The sequence below is a fragment of the Malus domestica genome, chromosome 09, assembly GCF_042453785.1.
Source record: "Malus domestica chromosome 09, GDT2T_hap1".
NCBI classification, from domain to species: Eukaryota; Viridiplantae; Streptophyta; class Magnoliopsida; order Rosales; family Rosaceae; genus Malus; species Malus domestica.
The window spans coordinates 11,469,736-11,491,091 of record NC_091669.1 but is presented as its reverse complement, the minus strand read 5'-3'; the positions used below and the strand labels follow the sequence as shown (position 1 = coordinate 11,491,091).

Genomic DNA, 21,356 nt, shown 5'->3' with positions numbered 1-21,356 from the left:
GCTGCTTTCTAAATTCACCGGAATTTGCTTAGTTTTCGAAGTTAACAGGGCGGGGACTGTGACTCCGCAAAGAAGAAAGAAGGTGGGGACCCCTAAAGCCAGGAGGGTGACACGTGTAATATCCGAGAAATTGACATATATGATCAATTTTCTTAATTTTTTAATTAAAATAGGAAAAATCACTCATGTGCCCACCATGCAACTCCATGCACATCATGCATAAAAGCGAAATGACTACTCACATATAAATTGTAAAAGCTCACAACTCGTTGCATCATTTTTTTATTTTATTTTAAAGAGAGCTACGTGCATGTAGTGTACGAAACAAGATTTTCTCTTGTTCTAATCTCTATCCTCTTTCGCCCTTTCATACTTGAATAGTTAGGATAAGCCACATCAATATTTTATATATTTTTTTTTATAAAAATAATAAAATAAAAAATAAAGTGCAAGATAAAGGGAGGAAAGAAAAAAAGATGAGAATAATTCCGTCGTGTACATACATGTAGTTTTAAAAAAAAAAGGGATTTAGATCTCCTTAAAAAAACATCAAACCAATCACTTCTACTCCAAAAACTCATCAATGAGTTTTTCATTCACATCAAATTAACGAAAACCCATTTCCCAAAACCTTCAAATTTCCTCAGAAAACTCCCAACTTTTCGAAAGATCACCCAATTCCTCAGAAATTCCCAATTCGAATAGAAAAATGGAGAAACTTGGCTGTTGCTTTCTTCTCTATTTGGCCCACAATAACGACTGGGTTTTAATACTGAAGCTTGTAAACGAGAGACATGAAAATTATAAATTTTAACGTGGGGGGCTTGATCTGGATCTGCCTCCCCTGGATGAAGTCCAACTTCTCGTGGCAGAGGGTGACGTGCACGACCCCGTTACCATCAAGACCTGAGATACGGGCGATCGCCTACCATCCAAAAGAAGTTCAGCCCACATGTGTGTGGGTACAAATTGTGATATATGGGACAGAGTTGCTTAGAAAGAAAAATACACTTGTAAATAGTACAACATGAATTTTATTTTTTTTAGTGCAAATAACAATTCTATATTTTTATTGTTAGCTTTCTAATATTTCGAGCATATTAGAATGCGAACGAAAATGAAAATGATGACTACAAATGATATAAAATAGAAAAAATAATGAATACGAACGACATGTAAATGATTGTTGTTGTTCATTATTTGGGTCAAACGGTCTGACCAACATGCTGGTTCGATATTTAATATGGACAAGCATATTAACACACTACAGACTTTGGACATGGTTCATGTTATAATGTTATCGATACTTCAATTACATAGTTATCAATATGTTTGAAGTTGAATTCCACGCTCTAAGTAACTGATGATGGTTATGTTAATCATTTAATGACTAAATTTTTATTTCTTGAACACGTAACCTTTTACCAGTAACCTTATATTATCCTCAAATTGCATGAACAACCTTGCATAAATTCTTTTACTAATGACTGATCCTAGCATTTCTCACTTGTTGAATTATTGGTCATGTACTAAACAAAATCAATATTATCTAATTTAAAATATTTTTCATTCAATTTTGTATGTAAGATCATATTGAAAACAGAAATTTGGGGAGAGAAAATCTGGTTACAAAAGGTCGGTGCTTTAGAAGATCCATTCTGTGCCTTACTCAAAGGCAGAGGAATCCAAATCCAAGAACTTAGGCCTCGTTTGGTATACAAGATTGAGTTTGAATAAATAAGCCACTATTTAGAAAGTTATCAATCTAGTCCTAGACACGAAACGAGGCCATATATCCTTGGAAGCATCCACCAATTCCAGTGGACGTTCAAAATTATGCAATTTAACATCATAAGTGGAAAGATGGTAGCAGCTAATGATATACATGAAACTTGGAATAGGCAGTGAGTGGGAAAGACAAGCAACTACAAAGGCACTCTACTTCATCTTCCTCGTAAAATTAATTGTTGTGATTCTATGGATTTTGACAGGATAAATTATATTCTAATCGCGGATATGAACTTAGAGATGCTAAAAGCTTCAATGCAGATGGAAATTTTTAAGTTTCTGTCCGAGACGCAGTCTTGTCTTTCCTCCCTGCAAGAATCCTGGAAATCTGCAGGCCTCTGCTGAATGCTTGGTTGAAGAGGATACGTGTTTGGAACTCTGATACAAACGGGAACCATGACAAAATGGCTACCGGCATGAAGATCACTAGTCCCATTATGTAATCGTATGCTCTTCCAAGCTCCTTGATTGATTCCCAGAACCCTAGCCCTTTGAACATCGGCCTGCATGCTTGTCCGATCTTGAAAGAATGAAACAAACAATTGGTTTAGTGAATACAATTAGGAAAAGTTTGGGACATTGTTTCTAAGCATAATTTTGAGACGGGTATTTTCGAAATGAAAAAACTCTCGACGCTTAAACTACAGAAAACATTTAACTTACCAGAAGAAGGGCCCAGCCTGTGGGTAGAAAGGCAAGGATTGCAGCAAATAGATCTGAAATAGTAAGGCCGAAAACAACAAATAGGACAGTCATGACTGACATGAAACCAAGAAACAGAAGCGCTTTCAGAATTCTGAACATGAGCTGAAAGTCGGTGCCAAATCTTCGTCTACCCATGGAAACCATCTGATGGAAACATGCAAAATAAGCAACATCAGATATACCATATCATCAGAGAAGTAACATTTTTATCTGTAACCCAGTCAAAACCAAGTCCAAACAACCTTGCATCAAACATACTTACTAGTTATTAATGATTTTTATTTGCATACCTTTAAAACGAGAAGAACAGTTACCATAACCACCCAAGAAAGTCCATAAACCTGCAAAGAAATTGAAAAAAGTCATAAAAAATAGGCCTTAAGGCTAAACAACTATTTATAGGCCAACAGGAGAACAACTAGTCAAATATAATAGAACACGAATATTACCAGTAAACTCTTGCTGTGATGAGCTATATCAAGGTGGTAAACAATTCCATATTGGTAAATAAGGAACCGAAGCGCAAGTATTATCTCAAGAATTCTTCCCCGGAAAACTGTGTATTTGAGGTGTTCCTGTTCTTCATCCCACCATGATTCCCAACTTTTGTCAGGTGATATCCCAATACCACCACGGTTTCCCATCCACCTCTTCCACTCTGTCCAATCATCTACAGTTTTCTGCCAGTCAAAGCTGGATGGATTGAATATGAAAGGAGCAAACAACCACGAAGCAACCAGAAACCACATGGAGAAAGTGATGAACCAAAAAAGATTTGAACTCCTATAAGATTCCCCATAGACTCCATACACAATCAGCAGAATCAGCAATTCCAACCCCTTCACAAAGTGACTGCGTGAGTAGAGTCTGTAATTCTCGGAAAACTTTGCATGGACGACAACAAAACCACGGCCAGTTGCACGGTATTTAGATCCTCCGTGTAAGATTGTCCTTCCATAGTAATGGGCTTTTGTTCCAAGTTGGAATGTGAAGAAAACAGAGGCCAACTGCAGCTGCATGATGACAAAATCACCCAAGGCAGTGCGGAACCCTTTCTCTAGGCCAATTTCCATTACCATGGGAAGCACAAGCAACAAGCCCAGTTGAAAGACAGACTGGGTAGCCAAAGCCTCTTCGAAGGCTTTGTTCTCATGTATGGCTGGATTCTCCATGATCTCGTTCTCTAACCCACTCATAACCATGTACATACGTCCATATAAAAACACATATACAATCAGCACAGTTACCTGAAACAATATAATGTCCGTGTCAAGGTGCAATACATAAGTCAGTTGTAAAATACCACATCCCTTCAAGCACATAAACACATAAAGCCAAAGACAACCAAAAGACATCCACAAAACTCTAATAATGCCCTTCCTATTTATGCAATTCTCAGATTCAATCAATTTATTGTGAATACGGCTGGCCGCTTTATCATCTATAAATATTGTACCTGTCATGGACATTGTCAGTAACATGTATAATCATCTGAAAATCTTCTCTCAAACATGAATTAAGCAATGCCAACCTAGTCCTATAGACAAAGGATGGATTAATGAAGTACAGAGACTGCATTGACATCTGACATGTTGTCTGAGAAATCTACTCAGTATAAACTACTAATGGAACAAAGTAAATCATTAGACAAATGAGATTAGTCTCGCTAGCATACCATACTACTAAAATAGAATCCAATTGTTGTGAAGTAAAAGGACATCATTCTGAAGAAATCAAACTGACGCCCAAGCCGGTAAACATCACGGCTAAGTGTTTGTTCTCCATTTCCATTTGAAACCTTAGCCTCAAAAAGTGATATTTGGTTCATTCCCACGTCACGCCCCTTGCCTACTTGGATATACTCGTGATGCGTTATAAATCCCCCACGCATAGTAGAATTGTACCCTGAAGGCATCAACACAATTAATCAGCAGATATAATACTAAATTAGTGGATGATCGTGTTAAGAATGGAAAATTACCTGCAAATATATCCTCGCTTAAGTTTATTATTTTTGAAGCTTTGCTTATGCCACCCCTTGTTATGTGGAAGATTCTATCAAATATATCAGGATGACCATAATGGAACCGTACCCTGTCAAGTTGGAATGGCATTAGATAGGTACTGGAATGGTAATAGTAAATAAATAACAAACAATTGAGGATTGGATTACGATTCTGGTGGCTAGAGTTAAATGGATATTAGTCCTCTCACCAAGCCCAAACCAAGAAATGAAGTACATAACAGAATTAGAATATGGCTCTGTCAAATGTAATTTAAGGCTTACCTCAGTGGATTTGCCAAAATTCTTTGGCCAATGGTTACAAAACTGGTCTCTTGATTCGACATGAACCAAGCAAGTGATGAAACACTGTACATTAGGAGGAAAAGAAAAATAAGCATATAACACTACAATTGCCACTAATCATCCCATTAAGGTCCATAAATTTTGAACGGATATATTGAAGGGCTGACCTTCCTGTGAAAATATGCTCCCTTAGACCCAATATTGTGGGTTTTCGGTTCCCACGACGACGCTTTAGGAATTCCTCCAACACATTTCTCATTTTGAAAGCTTCTTCAAAGTAATTATCCTGGAAAAAGAGGATGAATAAAGCACAATATAACACCCTTTTTTCCTCTTTCAGGCAATAAGAAGGTAAAATGACCCACTTTGTATATAATTTTTTACATGAAGACAGAAGGAGAGCTACCTGATTCATGTCTATTGTCTGCAGGGCTTCTCCGCGAGTAAAGATAATGGCATGGTTTTGATTTTCAGGTTTTCCTTCGCCAATATCTGTAGGAGGACCTGGAAGCTTGATGCGGTATATTTCCTAGCAATGCAAGAAACAGAAGTATTTGTTATCAACTGTTAGCTACATTCGATATGGCTCATATGAGTGCACTAATCTCAATACAGGTAGGACGGGCCAGCTCTTAATTACTCTATTCTATGTGTAGATTCCTGGACACTTGTTTATAGATGAAGCTTGTCTACAACAAAATGGACATCTAATCAAAAGTACTATTACAATATATACATTATACCACCTAATCCTTCTCTACTTTCACCCAAAAACGATATATACATTATACAACTATGTTGTATAAGAATAAGTTTCTTCCTTTGTTTATTTATGAAACTCTAGCTCTCCATTACATTCTTCTATTTTGTTTATTAAGAAAAATATGCAACCTCTCTTATGTTATTATTCTTGGTCTTGTCTTCATCTCCAAAATAAAAACCACAAATTTGAATTAGCAATTATTTTCCCACAATAATAAAAAAATCCAATTCATGCACAGATACATACATTACAAAAAAGAAGATAATTCAAGAAAATATTTTATATACTAGAATAACAGAAATTTATTACTCAACAAAACTGAACCAAGATTAACAGAACAATTCACTTTCGCAATAAAGCTGATTCCTTCCAGTTTATGCGCATAATATACTTCAATAGGTCGTACCCAGTGCACAAGGCTCCTGCTTTACGCAGGGTCTGGGAGAAAAAAATTAGTAGCTTTATTTCCCGTTCAAGGCACATACTACTATGCTATGCACTGTTCAGTGTGTATGGAACAAGCAGTCTTTTTCCATACCTCATCCCATTTGTCACCTCCCTTGACTAGAACAGAAAAATAAGTTTTTTGGGGTCTTCCATTCACTTGCTCCTCCGTTGTATCTATGTAAGCAACACGTAGAGATGGATACCTACAAAAAAGTTTACAAATTAAACGATGCCATCAACAATTTAAATAGCAAAGGAATCTACTCATTGTTCATCCCATGGCACTATTGACTCACGTTAGCATCAGCTTCAGGATATTAGTGTAACAACTTTTATCCCGAGCTTCAATGGAGTTTTTCTGAGCACCATAGATCTGACAAGAAACTACATATGTAAACTTCAAATCTGCCAGAGCTTGTGCACGATCTAGAAAAGCCTGCTCAGCCTGCTCATCATTTTCGCTTAACCCCGAGGTTTGGTAGCCTCCCAAAAAATCTGCAACATAACCATATGCCACTTTACTAGCTTCTACAAAATTTTGGAACCAAAATCAGATAACATTGCTCTTGAAACACATTATCTGTTACAGAACCACTAACCACTATCTCCTGCTGTTTCCAGGACACACTGAAGGTCTAAAGCCCTCCTATAGTACATCATCCCTCTCACTAGCAGAAAAATACAGATTAAAAGTATAAGATCACATATTTAAATGATAATTATACAAGAGACCAATTTACTCATTAATCCAGACCTGTTCTAGAAAGTGTCTGTGCCCTGTAAGATACCCACTGACGGGTTAACTCTGATCTGTCCTTCCCAGGAATCTCATTCTTAGGATCTTCTAGCCGTTCCTGGAAATTTGTCCATTCATCTAATTGGCAATCATAGTTGGTTGGCAAGGGTAAGTTCAAGTCAATTTCAAAAATTGAAAAGAATAATGCAGATATGAGACTGACACGCACCAGGATATATTTTCTGCAGGTAGAACAAAACTGAGATTCCATCCTCATTTTCTTTATTAAGTTCCTCATCAGAATAGATGACATCTTCTTTGTAATAAGGAGTCAGAACACTGAACCATAAATCAGGAAGAATATTGAACTTATTTTAGCAATTATCAGATCCCGAAGCATAAAAGAAAATCTTGAAAGAGGAAAGAGACATATATCTTCAACACAAATGTTGGAAGAAAAACCATATTGATCTTTCAACTTCAACCAAGTCTCAAAAACATGTCAAAAGGGGGGCTTTTTTGTTATTTCCTTATTCCATTTAGTTGCCTAATTTTACCATTGACAAACTTAGCATTTACAATGACAGACCTGAATGAGAGCATGTCACGAACTTTGGGAGCACGTGGCATGTTCATGAATAAGGAGTTTGCAAAGAAGGTGATGCGCCTGCGAGCATCCAAGTTTTGAGGGACATTGATGGCAGACTCCTTGACGGTCAAAAGCAAATGAAGTCTGACTACCTATGTTAACATAGAAGATAGTAAGACCCAAAAATCTTAGATAATCAGTTAATGTCAACAACAAAAGAATGTCTCCCAAAGTTACCTTCTCCCTCCAACCCTTATCTCTCTGGTCAATCTTAAGCTTTTGAAACATTTGCTCCTTCTTGACATTTTGAGGATCAATGTTATATGCTGCCTCCAGTATTCTACACACAGAAGAACAAAACCATAAAAGCACAGGAGATGGAAAGGCCCATTTGGTGGTTATTTCAGTTTTTGTTCTGTCACCAGAATGCACTTATTTCTTAGAACTCACTCATGGCCGTTGATCATAACATCCTGTGTGATAATCTCCATGATATCTTGAAGGACATTGATTATCTGACGCATGGAATTATCATCATTCTCATCTGCGGCTAGCTGCCAACGCACCAACTTAAGTACTCAGAAAGGAAATGTATAATGTCTACATTGTCTAGACTATCAGTTTATTACTGAAAAACTCAGCACTAAAAATTTTAGAAAGGCATCGAAGGAAGTATGTTACCAAGAGCTTTAGAAATTTCTCCAACCTCTCGCTAAGAAATGGCAGCCCGCTCATGCGGAAATTAGTCAAAAATCTTTTCTGGTCTATACTACCGTCTACTTCATCGCATATCCACTCTACAATCCTGTTATGTAAGATGAAACATATAGGGAGGATAAAATTGTGCAGGCTGATTCTGGTTATCTATGACATTCAAACTGGTATGCTTCTGACTTACATCTTATCTGCTTGATCTTCCAAAAGGCCATCTATAATATCCCTGAGTGTCTGATAGCATTCAATTACTGCTGAGTACATATAATCATCACTCTTGATCTTTTTAAATAAATCATCATCTGCCTTCCCCGTAAAATCTTTTGCCATGTCCAATGCTATCGGAATCTTCACATGTGAAAAAAACAATAATAAAAGTTACTGAATGGGTTTGTACATAAAATTAACATATGAAGGCATGTAAAATATATACCTTACTAGCAAGCAAGAAAGGAGGCCACTGGACAACAGACAGAGGACTTGACAAATATGGAACAAGCAGCAGATCTCTATCTCTGTAAGGTTTATTTTGAACGGATATAATCAGCAACTTGCCAAAACTGCGTTGAAAGGTAAATTAGAGAGCAAGAAGTGGTTAACCTATTGCTGATAAGGTCCTCCCATCGCATTGAAGTTATGAACTCATTCCACACCTGAGAGAAATTAGCAATGTTCTTTCGTTGGCGTTCCTCATCAATGTTCTTTCGTTGGCGTTCCTCATTCTGCCACATCAAAGTGTCTACTTTTAGTCAAGGACATGGAAGAAAAAAGATTTCAAGTCATGTTTTTTTCATTGACAAGTAGTACCAAACAAATTACCTGCATCAGTATGTGGTGCGCAGATCATTTATGTATGGTATGAAATATATTATGAGGCGCAAAATCAACTTAAATTCCATGTACTACAGAGCAATATGAAAACAGTGATTAAATTAGTACCATCAATGGTCCTTCCTCGTTTGCATCCTCATTTTGTGACGGCATAAGACGATCACTGAAAGCAGAAGGCACAGACTCAAATCTTGACCTCAGCATCCCAAGGGTCCGTATCTGAGAGACAAATAGTTATAAAGGGATCATTGGGAAGAAACCAAGACTAGCTGAGAGCTTGAGACTGATATAGACACGTTAAATGTAAAACAGAGAGAACAAATTTGCCACCAACCTCACCCAAATGGCTGAAGGCTCCATGAATTCCACCAAAGATAGTAGAAAATATTGCATACCATATTTGAGCATCCATAAAATAAACCTATACACCAATAATCATTAAAAAGTGATAATTTACATAAGCATGTACAAGAAATGCAAATTTTATCACATGACAGTTTTCACTCGAACAGAATTTCTTCAGCGGTTCACTTACCAGGACAATTGGAGCCCATATTGCAATAACAACGCCAATATTATGAGTTACTACAGCAGTTCCAAATGTGAATTTGTAGTAAGCACAGGCTACAGTTAAAAACATTTTAAGTAAAAGCGGTATGGCAAAGTTTGAAATATTACCATTTGGAAAGAACTCATGCCATTGATAATTACTTATAGGCATCTTCATTATTATTTTTGTTGGTGCAACAAGTGGCAGTATCTGTTATCGTAATATACAAATACAGATTAGTAATAAAAAAATATGAGTTCAAAGGATCCTGAAAGGAAAAACGCTCTATAGTAACTGAAACATGGCCCTAAAATAAAGTGATCACACCCCAAGAAAGAGAGTAGTTATACCCTATTTCTAGGACCAGGTACACATGAATTCAGCATTTGGGCATCAACTTGTCAACAGGAAGTTAATGAAGTTTGGCATCTATTTACCATGTATACAGTTACGATTCATACAAATGAGCACTTAATGTTTCACAACTTGACAGGGTAAAGTATCCTAGTTTAAAAAGAAAATTATTGTTGTTCATCTCTAGGTGGAATGCATTAGGAGACAAAGGTAGCAGAAAAAATAAGAAGCAACATTAATATAAAATTTGAGTTCTAGAAGTATGAGTTCAGCCTAGTGGAGTTGAGAACTCGAGCTGGCTAAGACTAGAAATCATGTGATGTTCTTTAAATATGTTGCTTCTGGTTTTCCAGAATAATCTTTTCCACTGGCCAATGAGAACAAAGCCAGGTAACTTAACATTTCATCATACCTTTCTCAATGGATCTATTACTTTCTTCAAACTTTTTAGGTTATACATTATGTGGTAATCTTCAAATATGACTAACAGGCTATAACTGATTTGGGAAAATATTAACAAAATATGTAATCCTGGTCAAAATTCTATACATGATGATATACCATTTGAGATTCAAGGACTATCACCCTTATGTTGAGCCTGTGTGTGGTGGTCAAGGAATTCTGTTTCGTGTTATTGAAACTTATAGAATTAGCTCAGTGACTTATTTGTGGACTCAGGCTGCTATGTATCTCAAATTTCATAACACTTCAGTTTTAATTTCAGGAGCTAAGTGAGTTCATGCACACACAACAGATTGTACATGTGCGGGTGTGTTTAAATCATACAAATACCTAAATGTATATGCCACTGCCTGCTATGTATGTATGTGAACATGAATAAGAAATGGAAAATAAAAAAAGGGTTTAAGATCAGAAAGAAGAATATTGAAGAGAAACCACCTCCACATAATAGCTGAACGATAGCTTGCTGATTAGCAGCATGATCCAAAACAGCGTATATCTGAAAAGAAAGGTAATTCTGTTAAAATCAGAACAAAGGCACCAGAAATCAAATATCAATAGTAATGACTAATGAGTGGAAAGACAAGCAGCAAAATGGTGAACCACCTCAGAGCTTTTCCCACTCACATTCAACACCCCACTGTCAAATGATGAAGAAAAATAATAAAAGTGAAGATACTTTTTACTTACTTCAGCAGTGAAAAGACGTCCTCATGAAGCCCTCTTCCTATATACAGTTTTGGCTGTAGTATGGCCAGAAACACATAAAAAAAAATCATTCAAATATCCTTAACTCAAGCAAAAATAACAGAGCAAAAAGATATATCTACAACCACAAGGCAACAAGAAATTTGTTTCAGACATGCTTGCCTGAGCCCACCACATAAAAAGAGTGACAATCCTCCAGTTTGAGCGCTCTAGGTGCCTCCGTAAAGGTGGAAGAAAAAATAGCACAGCAGCCAATATATTAGGAAGCAGATAGAGCGCAACAGCATAATTATAAAATGATTGACTCCGCCAATCCCTAGCCCAACTGCTGAAGAATTTTAGAAGTCCTGTAGGACTCTGCACAGAACTAGAATAACCAATGGGCAGAACCACAGCCCATACACCAGCTACAGAAAATTTCAAGAGGTATCGTAGTATTTGAGTGAATTTCAAGCTCTTCCAACAATGCCAACTAAGAATTATATCCAGAGTGGCTGAAGAACATATATACACAAGATAAGAAAGTGTAGCAGAAAAGTCAGTAAATAGATGGCATGCCATTAGAGCAGAAATAAATGCCAAGAACACCCACCTTGTAATAAGTTGAGGAAAGCATAAGTGATGAAGATGCTTAAAACACTTCTGAAGACATCCGCATCAAAGAAAGCAGTCAGAGAACCAGAAGGACTCCATGCAACAATAAGCATAGCCTAAAAATCAGAATATAGTGAGGCACATTCTTTACAAGAATTGTATAGAATTAAAAGAAAAGAGATTCTCCAATCTCCTTTTCATCTTAAAAACACATCCTTTTTTATCTAGGAAACATATCAACCTCACTTTTGTTCAGGTGTAGGGATGGGCAAATACCCATTGGTTATGGGTAATCGCGGTTACCCGCCCATTTAAATTAAATGGTTACGGTTATGGGTAACCGTTTAGATAAATAAACGGTTATGGGTATAACCGTTTACCAGCGAAATTTAAATGGACGGTTATGGATATTAACCGCGGTTATAAACGGATAACCGTTTACCCATTTATTTTATATATGTAAAACTAACACAAACCATGTTCTTGATCCAATAATACTTAGCACCCAATAAATTAGCAAGGAATTCATCGATCATTCTCTCAATAACACTGCTACAGGAATGATGATTCTCATTATCAAGGAATTCGCCAAATTAATTTAAATTCTTTGCGGGTAACCGTGAAATTGACAGAAATGTCTTCTAAACAATTTTTGTAACCCAATAATACTTAGCAAATATTATATTTACCTTCATTGGTAACAGTTAAAAATATTGTCCGTAAACTATTATTTCAATTATTGGAATGGTATAAGAACTTAAAAAATTAAAATACGGAAATGTATGATGAATGTACCTATAACGGTGTTTAATTGTTAAAAAAAAAAAAATTATGACAATTTTTTTAAAATTTTCAAGTTGTTAAAAAACATGAAGACGGGTGAAAAAAGGGGTAATGGTAAAAAAAAATAAAAAATAAACGGATTAAAAAGGGTAAAAGGGTAAATGGGTATTAAACGGTTACGGTTAAATGGGTATGTGGTTATGGGTATGGTTAACTGTTTATAAAAGGTTATGGGTATGGGTATAACCGTTTATGCAATTACCCAATGGGTAAACGGTTATGCGGGTATGAGCATAAACGGTTATGGGTAAATAACCGCGGTTACCCGCCCGCCATAACCGTTGCCCATCCCTATTCAGGAGTAGCAACTTTGATTCAAATGGAAAAGCTCCCCCAAAGAAAAATGCCACACACTCTTAGCGGCAGTGATGACAGTTTTTTTCTTAAACAAAGCATTACCCTATTTTGCCTCCATTCTGAATCCTGTAACTTCCCCCACCACCTACCCAGCCTGCCACTGCCAGTTTTCCACCCACCATATCCAATCCTCCTCTCACAAAACAAAACAGAATATAGAAAGAGAATACAAATTCGTATCTTTTCCATCACTCTCAAATTCCATCACCACCACTTAAGCTTGCATAGATAGGAATTTTTTTATTTTGTTTTCTATTTAGTATAGACTATAGTATTCCTATATTGTTGGTTAAAGAGCTTGAATAAACTATGGTTTAGAATTCAAGTCCACGTCCTTAGAGGAATTCAAAATCCAAATTTCTTTGAAAATTAAACAAAACAAATCAATCATCAAAGTGACATCTTATGTCATGTTGGTTCTTGAACTACTGGCCTGATATGAATTGAGGTGGGCATGGAAAATGACAACATCATAGTATTATAACAGCATACACAGCTGATATGGGTGATTTCAGAAGCAAGGGAAGTGTATGCTTGTTTTTCCAATCTTGTTGATATGGATAGGAGAGGGCAGGAAAGAGATATGCTTGTTTTTCCAATCTTGTTGATATGGATAGGAAAGGGCAGGAAAGAGAGTACATTATTTGTACGATCATACTGAAAATCGAAAAGCAAACCAAAAGGTCGATGCTTACCATTCTTGAAAGACACTTACGACATGGAGTTTAGTGTATATCAGGATTGTGTATTTGAGAACTCTAGGGGAGTTTGGAATCATTACTCAAACTATAAACATATAATTATAAATTAAGACTACCTGGAAAGCCAATATCAAGAATATCCACATTCGATCAAAACTTCTGTAGAGGTGCCAAAATGTTCGGACTTCTACAAAATTTGTTTTAGGTTTCCTCCTCCCACCAGCAGCTTGATTTGGCCTCTATTAAACATGTATGCAGATGAATACAAATTTATTAAGAAAAAGTAAAAAAAATCCTATGCATGTGCAGACACAAATTATGTTCATGTATGCAAACATTGTGCATTATGGACATGTTTCCATGCACATGTAGCACACAGAAAAGTCCAACTCATAAGAGAAGAGGAATTTTAGTAAACTTTGTGTAGCAATAGGAGTTTTGTTTCTTCTGAATAGAACACTGGAATGAGATATTAAATAAAATGTTTCCGAATATGTCTAAGTTGACCATCCCCCACTCAAAGTTATAAACAGACAACCTCTCAACAAAGATAAGTACCTTATTTGTTGGTTGAATCCCATCTGAATGTCTAAAAAAGTCTGCTTTAGGGTCCATTGGCCACCCTAGCCTAAAACATCTGTCGGACCTAGAAGGAATAAACAGGCCTTTCAGCTATTTATATCTGAATGGATCAAAAGCAAAATTTACCATCAAAGATACTAACCAAAAGTATTCATTTAAATCATCATAATTTCTCCATCTTGAATGACTTGCCTTGCCATTTTTGTTTCTCTTTGCTTCCTTTGCAACAAAAAAGAGATGCAACTTTTGAATTGCAAAATTGTAATAAAAATGGTTCTTGTGGAGAAATACAGGCAGTAGAATACAATCCTTACCTTGTACAAGACCTGGTAGATAGGAGTTACAACATCCCTCAGAAAAGATTCTTCATCCCGTGCTGTTGTTTCGTATATTTCTCCAGTAGGTGGATGAGCATTGCTAGATAAAATTCCATATACCTCTTTGGCCATCTTAACAATTATGGAAGAAAAGTGTTATCAAACCTTATAAGTTTCAGGACATGTAAAAGTGAAACTTCTGAAAAAGTTGTGTATTAAGAACAAGCATGATTCTCTACAATCTTACAGTATAATATTTATGTCGTAGACTAGATTTTTATGTTTTACTTTGCAACTCACTAGTATGTACTTATGGACTTTCATTTTGTTCTTCTACTGTTTTAATAAATGGTGAGGAATTGGTTTCAAAATCAAGTTAGCTATCAGGAGGCTAGCTATAATAAGAAACGAAGAAAATAATGAAAACTACTAAAGGATTTGGCCATTCACTCCAGACCATTCATCTTGATGAGCTAACATGAAAAGAAAGCATACATACCTGATGGAAAATATAGCATAAGCATTCAGGCATGAACCGAATATTTGAAGCTTCACCCCATATGAGAAGATAGAGCGCAATGTAAATAAGTTCCAATTGTTGTCTGTCATAATCCGGAGGGAACCTTAAAAGTTGTGGGAGGAGGGAGGGACAGAGATACCAAATGAAAATTAGTAGTCCTGAAATGGTGACAACTCTATATGAATTCAAATTAAGGCATCAAGTTATAATTGATGGTATTTAGATCGCTCACCTAATATTTGTTTTACGATGCAAATAGTTAAACCAGGAACGATAATTCTTAAAAATTTTCTCACTCAATTGTTGTACAGTGGCACTGTTCAACTGCAATAAGCTTTCTGTTAATCTTTAATCATCACGTAAAATACAGTCAAGAAAAATGGGAGCATGTAAAACTCAAAGCAAAAAATAAACACAAAGCAACTCAAAGGAACACAGATGTACCTCAGTGAAATTTTCAAGATTTCTATGTCTTACGTCCATGTTGGCAAGTAGCAAGAGTAAGTGTTCCCTCTGATTTGCCACATTTCCTTTCTTCAAACCACAAAAATGAAATTTCCATTAAGAAAAAGGTTAGCATACCCATAAAAGTTTTGGACCTAGGGCATATAAGAACCAAGGTAAGATAAAAGAGATGGGTATTTAGGGCAGAAGTTACCTGAAACCCGAAAATAGAAGAAAGCCAATCGAGTATATCATTGACAGGTTTAATCCTCTCTGTAGGCACTGTTGACTTGTCATCAGGATTCGAGAGCTTCACATGAAATTTTGGCGTTGGAAGACTGTTCACATTTTGTAGAGCACGGAGCGCTGCTTTGATCTAATATTTGCAGGTGAAAATAAGACAATAAAGCAGTAAGCAACAACAACAACAAAGCCTTTTCCCACTAAGTGGGGTCGGCTAACAATAAAGCAGTAAGCAATAGAGAAAAATAATATTTCATGAAACGAAATCAGAAAGGAATGGAAATCACATATACTGCCCATGTACAACCTCGGGAAGTTCCATAATTGCTGGTTTAACACCAACAGTATACAGCGGAAGAATGTTATAGTTGACATACTGCTCCCTTTTCTTCTTGACATCTTCAGCCATCTTCAGTGTCTGTAATGACACAATTATTTTCAGTACCTTCTGCATCAAACTGTCTGTTAAGGACTTGCGCATCCCCAAATCATAAAAATCAAACCTGTTTGTCTATTTGGGTTTGAGGTACCACTGTCATGAGCACATCATACAGTACTGTTGCAATCTGACAATTCTTAGCCATCTCTTCCCTTCAAGAGTTAGTGTCCAAAAGTATAAGATACAATGATTAATCCAATTAATCAAGCATATCAAAAATCAAAGACAAGCCTTACGGTTTCTTTGTGTACTCTCCATCTTTGATATTTTTCTCATAGAATTGGTGGTAATACTTCACAATTTCTTGTGGATCAGATTTAGCAAGCTGATGTTTTGTCACTATTTCATCCTGCAACGAATAGAATTTTAAGAAATATAAAGACACTTCAATTCATTTTCAAAAGCACTTCATCTAATATAGATATTGGTAATGATATTTTAGAGTTAGGATTAGCCTTAAAGATTATTTTAAAATGGTAGAGCCTGGTATGAATTGTTCCCTTATTTCCTAACAGCTTAAAGTTTTGGGTCCAATCGTTGTCCGCAATGGAATCAGATCTCTAATTGCAGGAGGTCTTGAGTTTGAAACTTCTAATCATGGAAGACAAAGGATAAAGGAGGAGAAGAAGAAATAAAATAAATCTTGCCACATTAACGTACAGATGAAATCACAAGTTAACTATTCATACACACACCAACGAGAAATATAAATGAAGTGCTAAGATCATACCAATCTTCACGAAAAATAAAATAAAATACAAGAAACCATTGACAATTTAATGGTCTACCTTTTCAAGTTTGTTCAAAAGAAGTGTCTTAAACTGTCGAACACTACGTCCACTTGATGTTGGATCCATCTTGTGTGCCTTCTCAAATCCATGGAAGCGGCCTGAATGCACAAAAAATATCAACCTAACAGACTAACATATTCTGCCACTGCCATCAAGAAAGTGCTTTCTGCCGTACTCAAAACATACACACCAAGCACATTACAAGCAACAATGAAGCTCACTTACCAAGCTAAGCAGGAACACTTGACACAAAGAACATTAAGATTCTATCCCCATTGGCAATATAGATTAAAAATATTATTAATGGGAAATGAAAGTCGTATTAAGATTTTCTGCCATATATTCTCGTTTGAAACAAAATAGCACCTACAGTGAGAAAAACGTTTTATTGAGGGACAAAGAAACAGTAGAACAACAGAAAACTTCCAACAAGAGGCATGTATATGTACAATGGAGAAAATTTTCAAGCCAACAAGAAATGCCAGTTATATGGACTTTATCACCAGAATATAGGTAAATCTAACTGAAATGCAAGTTTTCTAGTACGACTAAGTTGTATAATGCCCATATACCAATTATCAACCAAGTCACTTCTTTATCCGGGCTTCTGACTGGTGATTGAGGCGAACCAATCAGGATACAAATCTGGGGTCTTCCTGGATGGATTGACCTACGACTGATTTACTCAGGCCCTTTCCCACTGACTTCTTCCTTCATTCGGAGAAGTCATCAGGAATGGAACCAGTGGAAAGTCGTATGCAGAAGAACAATAGTATGCCATCAAAAATATTATGTGGCTAACATTCCTAATTTTCTTTACAGGGCTTTGATTTCTCTTCGACCTACAGTCTACCAACCACACTTCCCCTCTCCTTCTACTTTCACCAACTAACATGGGATGATCGCCATTCGTAAAGAACGGTAAAGCATACATGGAGGAAATAATGAATACCGAATTCAACAGTTTAACATTTTGTTCCAAACTATGCACACAAAAAATTTCAAACTTTTTCTTGTCACTTGGTTCCAAACAGTATTAATTGCAAACAAACATAACAGTGAGGGCAACAATAACATACAGAGATAAGCAACCCTAGGGTTGTCCTTCTCAATCTCATCCGCCACTCGAAAAATCGGAGCAATTGAAGGAAGTCCCGGGGGAACAACTATGCTGTCCAACGACTCGTCCTCGTTCGGCAACTCCAAAACCCTTGTGGGCATTCTCGTCATTGCCCTCGACAATGACCGAGACGGCCCCCGGTACTCGTTCTTCGTACCGCTGGAGCTCGCCATTTCCGAAAAGCGCCGCCAATCCTCGGCTGCCTCCTCTCGGTTTCAGCTCTCACTGATTTCAATGTGGGTTGTTGCGAATTAAGGAAAGATGTCATCCTTTTAGCTATTTAGAGAGAGAAATATAGGGGGGGGGAGAGAGAAAGAGCGAGATACTTTGGGAGGGAGGTGGGGAAAGGGAAATCAAGGTGGGATTTTGCTCTCGAAGCAAGAAAGGAATTGGTGATGCGAGGGTTGGGTTTTGTTTGTTTTCAGATGCTTTTTGAAGTGCTTTTGCTTTTGGAATTGGAGGATGATAAACAAATCTGCAATCAGCTGCCCGGAAGTGCTTTTGTTTTCCTGGGTGTTTCTGCTTTTCAGAGAGGTTGCTTTTTTAAATCAGCGGAGTTTGCTTAGTACTGGAAGTCAATAGGGCGGGAAGGGATCTGTGACTCTGTAAAGAAGGAGAAATTTTTAGTTGCGACGGAACATATGTGATACATCACGTGTTTTAATAGGAGTAATGAGAAATTTTATTTTTTAAATTATTAACTTTTTAGCACACATATTTCATTATTTGTATAGTATCACGTGATGTACCATCCTATGTACCGATCACATTGAAAAATCTCTCGTAAAGAAGAAAGAAGATGGGGACCGCTAAGCCAGGAGGGTTACACGTGGAAAATATCCAGGAATTTTTTCTAGTATTTTCATTTCCCTGTATATAAAGGGAGAAGATAAATTTGTTAAGGCGTCTTTCTGCAGTAGTGAAAATATGTTGTACCTTTATATGATGGTCTGATTTCGAATTCGATGGTGCTTACTTTAGGATCTAATTTACTTACGTTATCGTTTAACTCAAAAAATAGATAAATAAACAAATAAATTTGTTAAAACATTTATAATGTCAAAAAATGCCCCTTTCTTTCAACTTTTGATGAGTAAAAATAAAATTTCAATTAAGTAAGTGCAAAATAGTAAAATCATTTTTAAATAAAAATTCAAAAGAGGTAAACAAGTTTGTGGCTTTTTTATGAATTTATTATATAAAATTTATAAATGCTTTTTTCATTAAAAAAAACTAAAAATTTAACAAATATATAACATACAAAAGAGTCAATTGACACGCAATTAGCGGGTTTCAAGAGGCTAGTTAGTTTTAATCGAGCACTATATTTTGAGCATAATTAAATTTTCTAATATTTCAAATAGATTATAATAGGAACAAAAATGAAAATGATGAGTACGAAAGATGTGAGATAGGAAAGATAATGAATACGAACGATATGAAAATGATTGTTGTTGTTCATTACTTGGGTCAAACGGTCAGACCAGCATATTGGTTTGATATTCAATATAGACAAGCATATCAACACACTATAGACTTTCGATATCGTTTATATTATAATGTTATCGATACTTCAATTACATAACTATTAGTATGTTGTAAGTTGAATTCCACATGCCAAGTAACTAGTTATGATAAAATTTTAAATGGCTAATTTTTATTTCTTGAACACGTAATCTTTTACCTGTAACTTTATATAATCTTTCCATTGCATGAACAACTTTGCAAGAATTCTTTTACAAATCACAATACTAACATAGAATTTTGATTTGATTTTGGTTGTTAACATAACACTTAGATGAAAAAGGTGACTTTGGTTGATTAGATGTTTGTTAATGCTTTTCTTTTATCTTCTTTTTAGCAATTGGGAATAGGGGTTGAACCTTGGAATGGATACATAGGGTGAGCTTTTACCTTTGAAGTGTCCTCTGCAAGAATTCTACTATTCCTTTAGTTAGGTTTCCCAACAAAAGGTCAGTCATTTGGTGTGAGCGGAATAACGCATCTTCAACATCTATAAGAAACCCCTTGCTACAATTCTTCAATTCATCACCAATATGATTCGGTGTCGATTGTACTTTAAAAGTTAAGTCTTCCACCATTATCACGGGATCTTCCATAATTGGAATATTGCTACTCTTAGGCTCTAAGTTGTTTGTTGTCTTCCCCTGCGTGGGTTAGGCTTTGGTTTTCACGTTTTCCCTTTTACTTGTTGGTGCTTTGAGTTTTCCTCACGTTGTTATCTTTTATTATTCTTTTTGAGCTTTGCCCTTGTTAATACATTCTTAATTTAACCAAAAAAAAAAAAAAAAAAACCAAAAGGTCTGTGAAACTGAAGCAACATTAGTTCAGAAAAGTCATTACCTCCATGGCTACAAAGCATGGATTCTTGTTCTTAGATTTACTAGCAAATAATGGCCGTAAAGGAGATGCTTACAGCTCAAAGACATTACAAATTTACGATGCAAACATCGTGATAAACTTCCAGTTGGGAGGCATCTACATGTAAATGGGGAAAGGAATCACCAGAGGATTACTTAACATGATGGAAGCATCCATTGGCAAAAGTGCATCCTCATAGCAAGATAAATTTTGGGTTTCAACTATGGTGTTATATTCTTCTCTCAAGGAGGAAATATATATACAAGTACAAGATATTTGGTATATTTAATTCCAATTATCGGAAAACATTAAATCCCGATTTTAGGTACATTCATTCAGACCAACATATATTGAATTCCTATCGTATATTGACTCACACCAACATATATTAAATTCCTATGGTACATTGACTCACTCCAATATTCCCCATCAAGTTAGTGTTTAGATGTCTCTTAAACCCAACTTGTCAAGTGAGTCATGAAACACTTTTACGAACACCGCATGTGTTAAAACATCTACTAGCTGTCGTTCTGTCCTCACCAATGGAATGTCTACTAACTGAATAGTTTTTCATTGATAAAATGTCAGTACACCTAAACATGACACATTTCAGTCAATCTTTGCGAATATCTCAAGGATATTGACATATTATTAACCAGTCGCGGACGCGGCGTCTGTGTTCCAAAGAGATATACTGCCAAAAGGATATTGGTGAGACTTGCAAGCAATTCTATTGGGCCAAAAAAGGCTTATGAGATATGATCTTGTTGGACCACGTACGTATAGTCGTCATGTATTGTGTATGTGACAGCTAATGGCTCTAATTGCCCACCAAAGGTTTCCTTATCCGTGTGTTCTTCTTCCACTTGTTCGGTTGCTCCTCATGTGGTGAAGTGAACAAATGAACATGCTACAAAACATGTCCGCATTAGCTACAACAACGATTGATTGTTCACTATCGAGAAGAGAAACTTCAATAGGTATTAGAGCAGTTCTCGCATTGGGTGATACCAGCGTAGAATCAAGTGAAACCAAAATACATAAAGTCTAATTCTTTTGTAAAAAGTA

At 36.2% G+C, this 21,356-nt stretch overlaps 1 protein-coding gene across 1 annotated transcript; it reads right to left on the bottom strand.

Annotated features, from left to right (window-relative positions):
• Window positions 1–1,795: 1,795 nt before the first annotated feature.
• On the bottom strand, window positions 1,796–18,520 carry LOC139187729 (callose synthase 7-like). The gene is made up of 42 exons (XM_070804625.1): window positions 17,866–18,520; window positions 16,784–16,884; window positions 16,232–16,344; window positions 16,060–16,147; window positions 15,864–15,974; window positions 15,528–15,689; window positions 15,314–15,403; window positions 15,102–15,193; window positions 14,849–14,972; window positions 14,347–14,481; window positions 14,175–14,251; window positions 14,009–14,096; window positions 13,567–13,689; window positions 11,548–11,665; window positions 11,118–11,449; window positions 10,938–10,990; window positions 10,686–10,746; window positions 9,560–9,641; window positions 9,417–9,466; window positions 9,216–9,302; window positions 8,990–9,100; window positions 8,651–8,772; window positions 8,484–8,565; window positions 8,235–8,398; window positions 8,018–8,141; window positions 7,787–7,890; window positions 7,574–7,676; window positions 7,337–7,488; window positions 6,977–7,086; window positions 6,766–6,885; window positions 6,611–6,679; window positions 6,308–6,506; window positions 6,103–6,214; window positions 5,208–5,330; window positions 4,969–5,087; window positions 4,781–4,864; window positions 4,475–4,587; window positions 4,169–4,398; window positions 2,943–3,740; window positions 2,784–2,834; window positions 2,452–2,637; window positions 1,796–2,308 (listed from the first exon to the last, which is right to left on the bottom strand). Exons 1-42 carry the CDS (start codon window positions 18,077–18,079, stop codon window positions 2,060–2,062), a joined length of 5,826 nt encoding a protein of 1,941 aa, XP_070660726.1. The 5' UTR covers window positions 18,080–18,520; the 3' UTR covers window positions 1,796–2,059.
• Window positions 18,521–21,356: the final 2,836 nt, after the last annotated feature.

What these genes read in the sequence shown, in the direction of transcription:
- LOC139187729 (XM_070804625.1), bottom strand. Translation starts at nt 18,079, where the DNA reads ATGGCGAGCTCCAGCGGTACGAAGAACGAGTACCGGGGGCCGTCTCGG. An exon ending in ATCTTGAAAATTTCACTGAG is followed by an intron (nt 15,194 to 15,313) that starts GTACATCTGTGT and finishes AGCTTATTGCAG; the next exon opens with TTGAACAGTGCCACTGTACA. An exon ending in GTTATGATCAACGGCCATGA is followed by an intron (nt 7,677 to 7,786) that starts GTGAGTTCTAAG and finishes TTCTGTGTGTAG; the next exon opens with AATACTGGAGGCAGCATATA.